At 38.0% G+C, this 12,506-nt stretch overlaps 1 protein-coding gene across 1 annotated transcript; it reads left to right on the top strand.

Annotated features, from left to right (window-relative positions):
* The first annotated feature begins 3,604 nt into the window (after positions 1-3,604).
* On the top strand, positions 3,605-5,056 carry LOC113323963 (ctenidin-1). The gene is made up of 2 exons (XM_026572306.1): positions 3,605-3,905; positions 4,803-5,056. Exons 1-2 carry the CDS (start codon positions 3,605-3,607, stop codon positions 5,054-5,056), a joined length of 555 nt encoding a protein of 184 aa, XP_026428091.1.
* Positions 5,057-12,506: the final 7,450 nt, after the last annotated feature.

Here is a 12,506-nt window from a genome sequence, read left to right as displayed (position 1 = left end):
ATCTGCCACTCCTTTCTTGCCAAGACTAGATCCGAGCAGGCCTTCAGTTCCTTCTAGTTTGCTTTCATGTAGTTGGTGTCTCCGGGTTGCTGAAGAAGATCAGGTTGCCATGGTAGCTTGAAGCTCTCTCCTTCCCCGTGTCTCTCTTCGATTCCTGGATTGAAGAAGTTTGTCCCCATTTCCCCTTTACAATCTCACCTCATCTTAGAGGTACTGCTGGTCCTCATCTATTTAATCAACCAATCCCCTTGCACCCATCTCTCAGATCTTCAGTTCTTAACCAACCATGGTGTTGGTTACTGATAAATCCTTTGCACCCATCTCTCAGATCTTCAGTTCTTAACCAACAATGGTGTTGGTTACTGATAAATCCCTTGCATCCATCTCTCAAATCTTCATTTCTTAATCAACAATGGTGTTGGTTAATAATAAATCCCTTGCACCCATCTCACACACATTCAGTTTTTAACCACCAATGGTGTTGGTTACTGAATAAACTTCCAATCTTCATCTTCAGATGTTAATCGGCAAAAAGGCTGGTTCCTGATGATAATTAGGGTCACAAAATCAATAAATCTCTTCATAATAGGGTCGCAAAATCAAGTTGGGACATTGCAATCGTTTCTGGTGGTAAGGAGTTAGACGGCGGTTTGGCGGCGGCTAGATTGGTAGCGATGATATTGATTAGGGTTTGTATATGTTCTCATGGGCTTCCATGACTTAACGGGCATTTTCAAATCTCATTGGGTTATCTCAAAGTTTGAGTTAGTACTTTGTAATGGGCTTGTTGGGATCTTTGAGGTTGTGTTGTAAAGCTCCTTAGTCTCTCAATAAGTCCTTTGAGACTTTGAGAGTTGTCTCTGTTTTTTCATTATTGGGTCCGGTTGTAATTTATTCTTATTTCTCTAATATAATCCTCCTTTCACGATCAAAAAAAAAAAAATCTACTTGTTTCTTGCCCTTTTGCAAGCAGGTACGGTCTGGAATTACGTCCTACATCCCATCGCAGCCTCCACCCTTTTTCTCCTCATTACCAACTGGTCTTGCAAAAGCATGTAAGGTGCTCGTACGTAGGAGAATTTAGGACAACAATTCTACATGTTGCGGTGCGAGAAAAACAAAGAAACTATTCAACAAAAAAGGCCACGAATTCATTTCAGATTGGTGTATACTTTATAACTCCAAACATTCCGCGGAATACAGACTTCTGCATCTTTTCTTGGATAATCTCACTTACAGTAACATTAACAAAGTTCGATCAAAAAAAAGTAACATTAACAAAGGATTTACAATTAATTTCTGGTGCTGCTACTGATTATTGGCTCTTTCTTCTTTCAATATGCAACTACAAATGTAAGTCGGGGGGAATATATGTTTGCACATATTTTTCCTGGTTCGAACAAATATTTGTATATATTCTTCCTGGTACCAACAATTCTCAATCTCATTTTCCATTCCGGTAGTTGTCCCGACTCAAGTGTGTGAATGTTCTTATTATTGTTACTTGATGTACCAATCTGGAATCTCTAAACCTATCCACTCTTGCCATGTCAACCAATTCTGCAGACAGGTTGTTCTCAGTAATATCTTTGTTATAAACTGAAAACTTCTCGAAACATAACGGAAACCGGAACTGCCTCTTTCCAAATGAGATCCTAACGTATGATCTTATTGTTACCTTTTTTTTTTTGGACAAAGTTGAGTTCTTCTTCCAGATTTGTCTCCTAGTCCGAGGGTATAAAATGATTGCGGTGATGAACCCAATACTTAATATCAATGGATGGATATCTTTCAAAAAGAGGTTATAGATAGAAGGTAAATCCATCATCTCTTATATTAGTAGTATCCGGAAAATAACCAACGGGAGATGCGTCGTTTGGACTTTGTAGAACTTGGAAACTGAAACGCTTCGCAAAATTGTTATTTCTTAAGTACAAACTAATTAATGTCAGTTAGGATTTCCTTTGAGAAAGCGACGTTCGGAATGAAGATGTATATTTTGGGATGAGCTGGCAATGATTATTGATGACATGGAATAATCTGATAACATGGTTTAACCACAGAGCTGAACAATTATGGTGATGCCATGTGTCTTTTTTGGAGTCCCTTATTATAAAAAAAGATTATAGAGAGATTACTCTCTTGAGTCTGAGGGATGCATTACTGCACCCCGCACCATGAGTACGCTGTAGTTTATCGAAGTGGAGTATAAAAGATGTGTACCACCAGAAGATACAACGTGAGTTCACTTGATAGGAAAGATCAAGAAAAGAATATACAAAGTTAATTAAAGGTGGTTGAAAGTGCAGATTTTTCCATACAACTGTTACAAGTTAGAAAAGATTTCAACCAACGTGGTCGTCGTACTCAATTATGTTAGTCAAAAACTAGAAACTTAAGTTACCGCGTTGTATTACCAAGTCTATTTGTTGAAAGGAGAAGATAGACATAAATTGGGGAAAGAGTACCGCCTTATATATAGAAATGTTATAAGGAAAAGGTCTTGGTTCTATTACCAAGAATTAAAGCACGAATTCGGAATTCGGAATTAATCAGATGGAGCCGATTTTTATAGCCTTTATAGTTTTTGTTTGCATCTTTCTATCAGCCGTGATAATTGGTATATGTACTAACATGAACAACAAGGGACAGAACCCAAGCGAGAATAGTGGAGGGGGCGGAGGGGACGGCCATGGTTTTGAAGGTGGAGGCGCCGAAGATGGCGATGATGGTGGAGGTGGATACGGCGGCAGTGATGGTGGTGGTGGAGGTGGAGGATGGGATGGTGGTGGTGGAGGTGGAGGTGGCGGATGGGGTGGTGGTGGAGGATGGGATGGTGGAGGTGGAGGTGGTGGTGTAGGTGGAAGTGGCTTTTAACTCAGTCAGTTGTATGAATTGTTCGAACTGCAAATTATTTATATAATGGGCAAAAATATATTATAGTCTTCATAACAAAAACAGAGCATGATAAAATAATAGTGCAAATATGGAGCTAGGTATGGTTAGTATGGTAGATTCTCGCAAAAATACAGAAAACTAGACAAGGCAATGCCTTTGTTGATCTGCTTGCAGATCAGCCACCTCAGTCTAACATTATGCTGTAGGTTGTGATTGTTCACACTCTGGGGCTTTTAGATCATGTAATTTTTTTTTTATCATAATGTCTAAGATTAGCATAATGTTCTCAAGACATCATGAACAAGAACACGGAATTTTATTATGAAGATGATACTCCAATAAAATATACTTGTTGTTCACGGCCAATAAAATGACACGTTGTACGAGTTCTTATGATTACAACATTCCATAAATAATAACTGCTGGATGGTCCAGATGTTCCTTGATGATTTTGACCAGATAATTTATTGATCATTTCAATTCTTCAATGTGGCACGTCATACTCAATTATGTTAGTCAGATACTTAGTTGCGTTTTCGACAAATTTAAGATACCGCGTATTACCAGGTCAATAAGACACAAAATGTGCAAAGATTACAGCCTTATCTATATATACAGAGGGAGAGGGAGTATGTCATAAGGGAAAGTCATTGAGCACACCAATTACAAATATGTAAACCGCAAAGGCAATTTAAGTATATGGATTATGGAGTCGATTTTCATAATCCTTATCATTTTTGGTTGCATGATCATCGTATTTGGCGGGATGATTGGTTTAAACAGCTACTTAAACAACAAGGATAAGAAGAGCACAAGAATGAATATGGGAAACACGCGAAATGGTCAAGGAAATCGTAACACCAATGGAGGTGTGGTCATTAGGGTTGGTGGAGCGGCCAGTACTGGTGGTGGATTTGGTGGCGGTGGAGGAGGCAGCGGCAGCGGATTTGGGGGTGGCGGATGCGGTGATGGAGGAGGGGGTGGCGGATGCGGTGGTGGAGGAGGCTGTTAAATGGGTTTTATAGATTGTTGTATTGTAAATACAAATTATTGTGATTGTTAAGCTGATTGATATTCTAATTATAAGATTCTCCTTTGACAGGATGCTAGTTGACCTCGACTTTTATCACTTTATCTCCTGTTTGTCCCTAAAACTAAAACTCGATTCAAGATGCAAACTGGGTTTGAGTTCCTTATTTAAAGACAACGGCGCAGATGCTAGAGCCTGAATTCACAACTCAAAGTATTTAAGTAAGACGTCCACATTTATTGACTCCGGTGAAGTTGACCTGTTCTATGGAATTATGGAGAGACTGTTCTCTTCAGTCATAACGGATGCATCACTAAGAAGCCAATGGAGTAAGGCACCACTAGTATAGTACGCTGAACTTTATGTTGTCAGGAGACCAAGTTAGTGCCTGAATAGGATCTGTTACAAGCAGCAGAAACAATTCTATCAAAAACCAGAGAGCCACATATATTTAAAATGTCATTTGTTGTGGGGTTCAGATGTTCATTGAAAATCTTGACCAAACAATGATCATTTCAAGTCTTCAATGTGGTCGTCTTGCTCAATATGTTAGTCAAATACGTAAACAAGTTAGTTGCGTATTCATCAAATTTAAGCTACCGCGTATTACCAAGTCCATAAATTTTGAATTTATTGCGAACCACATGAAAAGAGAAGAAGATAAGACATAAGCTTGGGAAAATTAATGTATATCATTATATCTGTCTCTCTCTATATATATATAGACAGAGAAATGCGCGAGAGCTATATATATAGATTTGTCATGAAGGAATTTTTTTGGGTATACCTATTACAAACAATTAGAGGGCAAAAGGAAATTAAGCATATATGGAGCTCATTTTCATACCTTTTATAATTATTGGCTGCATCATAGTGTCAGCCTGGATAATTGGTATATGTAGCTGCATAAAGAACCAGGGACAGAGCACAGGAACAAATATGGGAAACGCGCGAAATCGTCATGGAAATCATATCACAGATGGAGGTGTGGTTATTATGGTTGGTGGAGCCGCCAGTACTGGTGGTGGATGTGGTGCTGTAGGAGGTGGCGGGGGATGTGGTGGTGGAGGAGGGGGCGGCGGAGGAGGGGGTGGCGGATGCGGTGGTGGAGGTGGAGGCGGCTGTTAACTGAGTTGTATACTGTTGTAAATATACAAATTATTTTGTTTGTAATTTATTTATTTTTTTATTAATTGATTGATATTTTAAAAAAAATATAAAAACCACGTTTGATAAAGCATACCTTAAATTTTATCTTTCAATCTTTTCAAACCATAACAATTGACATATCAGCACAAGGTTTACAGTTTTCATCTACGAGTGTTGGAAATAATATGGAGTTTTGGTTTTTCGGAAATCCTTTTCATGCAACAAACACAATAATAATAAGAAAAGAGTTAGAAAGACTTATCGGATTGGGTTGATCGAGGCGATGTAATCCTCTTTTCTTAAAGAAAATTCATCCCCGCATACGGTGCTCACGGTTCGTCGCCTTCCAAGATATAACGATCACGCCTTATAGTCATCTTCTTTCTTTAATATTCATCATTTACCATTCTGCTTAGCAAAGTAGGTGCCAAATTAAGATTTTATTCTCAGACTACACTAGCTAATGAGAAATCTTGATTCCATTGGTTTCCAAGTAACTTTTTGTGATCAAATGATCAAGATCACTTGGGCATGGAATTCCTAACCCCCACATTTCGTGACACACCATTCTCATTGCACGAGAATACACTTAACACAAGTGTTTATGGAAGATCCATTATCCTTTAGATTGTCATGAAACTCCAAGAGTTTCTTACTGGGTTCAAACCTAACCACTTGGATTCCAATTAATCCAACTTGCAGTGAAGTTACTTTAATCCCCTATGTTTCAATAAACTCCAAACAGTTACAGAGGATTATTCTCACTGCTCATAACTGAATAGTTAATGAACTGACCTTCATTTCCTCGAGATTTGTCCCAAGCACAAATCCAGAATGTCCTCCGTGAAAATCTCCGTGTCCATGTGGTCTAGGTTCAAAAGGAAAAATTAAGTTGTGACGAAATCGCCAGATAATACTGAAAGAGATTTTCTCTTTTCCATTCCTATGATAAGAGTCAGTGTTACCTATCATGTAAGAGGTTGAGATTTTCTCTTAATGATTCCTATAACTTAGTCTAACTAAGAAAAGTATGGCAGGATACTTTCAAATAGGAGATCACCTATATGAGTGAGAAGTCGGGCCGCTTCTATGATAACTTTAAAGGCTAGGTTAATCTAGAGCACTCATAGAATTCCAAGAATGTTCAGGGCCGAAATGGACACAACCGAGATTTTGATGATTATAAGGAGATATAATGTGTGAGATTTATTGTATCGATTTACACCAACGGCTGACAGTTCAACTACATCGCGTCCACTGATTGGCTAGTAAATCCGGTAAGTTTTCACTAGGTTTGGTTCAAAGCCAAAAGCTACCATTTACTGATGCATTATATTATTTCTGCTTGTGGTCTAAAAAGTTGTAAGTTTTATTGAGTCGGTATTTTCACTCGTGTGGGGGATTGTTGGAATTTTAAGTGAAAATTATTATATGAGTGAAAATTAGTTTTCAAGATTTAAACTCCAAGAGATGTGTTTGGGTTATGCCTTTTCACCATAAGACACCTAGTCATGAATAGGTGTTACGGAGAGTCATCATTGGCCATGGGGAGTCACCTATTAGTGAAAAGACACCTTGTAGAGTCACTATTGATTCTATATATACCCATCTCTTAGTTTTGTTTTAATAAGTTAAAATGAGTTTTAACAAGGTTTTGAGAAGTTAAAAATCAGATTTTGAAGTCAAGAGTCAGAGTCATTTAAGAGCATAGTAACCGTCAACATTCGTTGGCCTAAAAGTATTGTAGTGCTACTTACTATAAGGCGTGATCGTTGTATCTTGGAAGGCGACATCCGTAGAACCGTGAACACCGTATGCGGGGATGAATTGTCTTTAAGGAAAGAGGATTACCTCGCCTCGATCAACCCAATCCGATAAGTCTTTCTAATTCTCTTCTTATTATTATTGTGTTTTGCATGAACAGGGTTTGCGAGAAACCGAAACTACATATTATTTCCAACAGTAAGGCCTCCTGTAACCATAAACACTATCATCGTTTTGACCTCTATTGACAACTGTTATATAGCATGGTTTTATTGGGCTATAAGAATAGAGCCACTTAATTTTTGAAACGCAGTCACTTAGAATCGCTTATCTTTTGGCTATAACTTTGTCGTTCTTTGTTAGGACTATCAACTTGAATCACTTGATGAATATGCACTAGAAACTTAAAGGCATATGGCACTGTATTTACGCTATCTATGTGAAAAAAAGCTAAAAAAGAACCTTAGCTGTAATTTCGAGGCACCCCAGATTGTCCAAAGGGTTCCTGACAATCCTCAAACCTCTTCAATACCTTCCATTGGCAATGAAACAACGCTGTTAGCCTGAGGAATTACATTAATATCGTAGCAGCCCCAAACACCATTTAGAAGTTTGTTCAAAGTTGAAGTTCTAAGGTCATAATAGTAAAGATCGGAGGGATTTTGAAGGTATCGGTAATGGAACAGAATCTCGTCGTTCCTTGTAATTGCTAAGGGCTCAAAGCACGCGAAATGTTCACACGACATTTCTCACTCTATACTAAACTCCTTGATCCACCACCCCATTTTTATGGCGTTGCAGTTTTCTTTCATACCACAACTACTAGTGGTGTTGGTATTTATTCTCTTATATGCCCAAATATCCGTGCAGCGATTATCATAGGATATATCCACCAAATACAGATTATTCCCACCCAGAAACTTGATGCCATTTCCAGGTTTGTGTCTAACATCTGTAAAGTGTGGGATGAACTGGAACGTCTCATCTTCCAAATTGAAGGCTACAATTACATTTTCGTCTCTTTTATTGTGACGCAGCCACTGAAGAGCTCCATTCCCATAGACACCCGGTGACTCCAATCCGAAAATATAGATGAATCCTTTGCCTCTCCACTTACCATCACCGACAGTATAAACTTGGATACATTTTAACAATCTTGTATTCGTTAGTTGCATGACAGTAACCAAACCCGCTTATCATATTCCATGACCAATCGATAGGTTCCCCTTTCTCTGTATATCTATTAGTTTTAGGAACATACACAACTTCCCCAGTGATGGGATTGCAAACTAAGAAAGGTTTTCGAGATTCTCAGGAGATCGTATTTGGAATCAAACCAAACCATTGCATGATCGAAGCATGTATCTACACCCCAGCATGTGTCTTCTACTGTTCATCTTATCTAGTGTAGGAATTGAATATCGCACATGTGTTATATGCGAGCAAAGGACAATCAGGTGTGTGCGAAGGTCGTCGCTCAGGCCAAGATGTGGTGATGTATTGAATGATGTCAGCTTAGTCACGAGTAAAATGTGAAGATCTGTGCGAAGCTTGTAGAGTCTGCGAATATAACTAATGTACATGTACGATAATAACCACAGGGATTCCGAAACTAAAGGATTTCTTCGCTGTCATCCACTATGTAATACCCTATATAAAGAGTAGATGGCCCATGTAAAAGGGGAGAGTTCTTTTGGAATCCTTGGTCAAGAAATCAGGAGAGAGAAAGATTGTAGAGAGAGAGTAAACTTAGAGTTTCCATTATCTTGCAATTTTTCTTGTGATTTTGATTAATAAAGAGATGATTTACATTGAGATTGGTTGATCATTGTTAGATTTTCATACTTGTGTGGTTGTAGGATTTCCTGCAACTACATTTGGCGCTAGAAACAGGGCGGAGTGATAAATCCTGTTGGTGAACTTGTTTAGAAATTCAATCTCAGAAAGAAGGAGTGCATGGTGAGAATTGGATCAGTTATTGAACAAACGGCAGCGAAAAGGAGTACAAGAATTACTGAAAGAAGAAGAGGTGAAATTCCAGATGAACCAAATATGGAAGAAAGAAATATTCAAAGAAACGAAGATCCAATTGGACATCAACGTACACAAGAACAGAACAATCCTATCGATTATGATAGAGTAAGCGTGCATAGTTCACAAACTGATTCTACCGAAGAAGAGGACCAAAGAACTGCAGAAATGGGACTGATAGAAGGAAATGAAGATAATATGACAATTGCAGAATTGAGGAAAAGATTGATTACAGAAAGACGTAGAGAAGATGAAATACGTGCGAATTTAATACGACAAAATGATAATCTAAGAGAAGAGAATCTCAGATTGTAAGATCAGAGATCCAGAAGTGCAACACGCACAAGATCAAGATCAAGAACCAGTAGAAGTTTATCAAGACAAAGTCAATCTAATCAAGGACATACTAGAAGGGAAAGAAATTTATGCGAAAACTTGCAATTAGATGACAATCTACAAGATCAGCATGAAGCGAGACGAACAGAGAAACGATTGGAATATGATCGATATGAAAAACCACGAGAACATCATCGTAGATGAGAAGATCAAAAGACTGACAGATATCAAAATATTGTGGAACGCCATCGTATACGTCACGAGCGAGATAATAATGAGGAGCATGATCCAGAACAAGGGAGAATTATATTGAATGTTAGAGAAATGTTAAGAGATCAATATGCACGCGAATATGAAGAGGAAAGAAATAATGAACTCCGTGAACGTGAAAGAGATGAAAGAGAAAGGCGTAGACGAAGAAGAAAGGAAACTGAAGAAAGAGAGATACAGGAAGCCATGCGACAGAATAATCATGAGAACAGATTGATACAAGCGAGACTAAAAAGCCATATGAGATACGATTTAGATTAATCTATGAGTGAGGAAATTCTTAAAGAAATGACAGAATTACGAGAAATGATGGTTGTACGAAAAAATGGTGGAAGAAGACAGTTAGAAGAAGCAGTAGAGGAAGCTAGGAAAACACCTTTCGCAAGACACATACAAATTGCAATAATACCATCCAAGTGTACTTTACCTACATTCACTCATATTTTTGACGGAAACACGTGTGCAATACAACATATAAAGGCTTATAGCCGATCTTTATTGCAGTGGGAGGGGAATGATACAATATTGTGTAAATATTTCCCAACAAGTTTAACTGGAGAAGCATTACAATGGTTCGAGGGGTTGCCAGTGGGAACTATAAGATCTTTTCATCACCTGCAAAACACATTTTTGGGGAAATATATCAGCAATAACATGTCAAGACCAGGAATTGAAACATCGTTTGGGCTTCGCACAAGGATTAATGAGAGTCTGCGACACTTAACAACACGTTGGATAACCATGTGCAGTGAAATGGGAAGACGAGTCGATGAACGAAATCTTATATTATCTTTTATCAATGCTCTCTTCCCTACAGACTTATTGTATACACAAATCTTCAGGATAAAAGACACCATAACTATGTCAGAACTGCGCGAATTTTAAGAAGAATATATAGCTCTAGAAAAGAAGCAGAGAGATATGGAGTCTTACCCGGTTGCGGTGAGTCATGCGAATGGGAATGCAAGTTTACTTCCAAGGATAACGAATGCAGTTGCGAGTACATCTCAAGGAAGTCAGGTAAATAAAAGAACAGAGGTATAACAAAAGCTAGTAGCCATGGGCAGTGCATATCAAGAAGAGTTTGAAAGAGAATACAAAGAAAAACAACTTCAAAATTGGGGAGGAAATAATAAAATTCAAAGAATAGATAACCAACAAGAAAGTTATGGAGGTCAACAACAACAACAACAACCATATTATAATAAGAGACAAGGAAACCAAAAGATAGTTTGGGAACATATAAAGCTTCCGCCATTGAATACAACAATAGATAAAATATGGGAAGCTGTTATGTTATTTTAATGAAGATACTCCTGAGCCCTTCAATCTGGGAGATTAGCCACCACCAGGACGAAAAAGTAAATATTTCTGCGCGTACCATCACTTTCATGGTCACAAAACACATAATTGTAGAAATGTGAGGAAGATTATACTGCGAATGATAGAGCAAGGAAAATAAAATCACTTCTTAGCACAACAGCAACAGAATTTACCACCACCACCACCACCACTTGGAGGCAACGCATACAATGCAGAGAAAGGAAAAAACACATATGTGATTGAAGTGGATGCGAAAGCCAAGAATTTATATTGCAATTCAGTTGTCCGTTCTTTCAAAAACATCGAAGACTTTCATGATAATATCTTAAGTCGGGTGCATGCGAGAGAAAATGATGGACGAGAAATATTCAACCTGGCGAAGATATCACCATTAAAAGATTCGCAAAGACAAGTCATATCATTCAGTGCTGAAGAGACACCTAGAGGAGGAGAACCACATGAGAATCCAACTAGTGGTAAAGCTAGGCATAAATCCCAAATCAAAATTAGAAGACGATGATGAGGAGGAAGATGATGCAAATGTATGGGCAATTGATCGAATACTTATAGATCCAGGAAGTTCGATCGATATCATCTTTTACCACGCATATAAGACCATGGGAGGAAAAGATAAAGAACTAATTCCGTCCACTTATAAGATATATGGATTCAATGGTACTTCTAATAAGTCAAAAGGAGAGGTGACAATGCGAATCCCTCTGAAAAACCTATCTACAAAAATCACATTCTGTGTCGTTGATGTCGAGTCCCCTTATAATGCTCTCATCGGATGACCATGGTTGCATGGTATTTTGGGGGTACCTTCGACATTTCATCAATGTATAAAATTCTCATTACCTCAAGGTCTTGGAATAATAAGGGGAGATCCAAACGTGGGAAAAATATTCCAAGGAATTGATGTGGATAAGTGCGAAGAAAGAGTGAATAAGCGAAGAAACTGGAAGAAATATGTTAAAGACAATCAAAGGGGTGACAGGCTAATGGTCGGTGTGGTGTCTAGAGTTGGAATGGTTGGAAAGAATGATATTGAGGCAGAATCTTCTGAGAATGCTCGCATCAAGAAACATAGAAAGATTACACCTTAAAGATTACAATCAGGTGTGTGCGAAGGTCGTCGCTCAGGCCAAGATGTGGTGATGTATTGAATGATGTCAGCTTAGTCACGGATAAAATGTGAAGATATGTGCGAAGCTTATAAAGTCTGCGAATATAACTAATGTACATGTGCGATAATAACGCACATGGATTCCGAAAATAAAGGATCTTAGCTGTCATCCACTATGTAATACCCTATATAAAGAGTAGATGGTCCATGTAAAAGGGGAGAGTTCTTTTAGAATCCTTGGTCAAGAAATCATGAGAGAGAAAGATTATATATATAGAGAGAGTAAACTTAAAGTTTCCATTATCTTGTAATTGTTCTTGTGATTTTGATTAATAAAGAGATGATTTACATTGAAATTAGTTGATCATTGTTAGATTCTCATACTTGTGTGATTGTAGGATTTCCTTCAACTACATATAGTGCTTTCATCTTCTGAATAAGTCTATCATATGAATAGTTGTACTTCATCTTCCGACAAGGAGGTTCACCATAATAAATTATGCTTTTGTTTAGATAAGGATAATATGTTTCAATGAAAAGTAAACCTACCATATCGGTCTTATCACGGAGGAGAAATTT

This window comes from Papaver somniferum, chromosome 11, assembly GCF_003573695.1.
Source record: "Papaver somniferum cultivar HN1 chromosome 11, ASM357369v1, whole genome shotgun sequence".
NCBI classification, from domain to species: domain Eukaryota; kingdom Viridiplantae; phylum Streptophyta; class Magnoliopsida; order Ranunculales; family Papaveraceae; genus Papaver; species Papaver somniferum.
Note: the sequence above shows the minus strand (reverse complement) of the source record. Positions and strands in the feature narration are given on the sequence as shown.

Bases quoted from the DNA above. Each gene is read 5' to 3' on its own strand.
- LOC113323963 (XM_026572306.1), top strand. From the start codon at position 3,605: ATGGAGTCGATTTTCATAATCCTTATCATTTTTGGTTGCATGATCATC. The intron at 3,906-4,802 runs GTTAAATGGGTT...GCTGCATCATAG, and splicing joins ATGCGGTGGTGGAGGAGGCT to TGTCAGCCTGGATAATTGGT.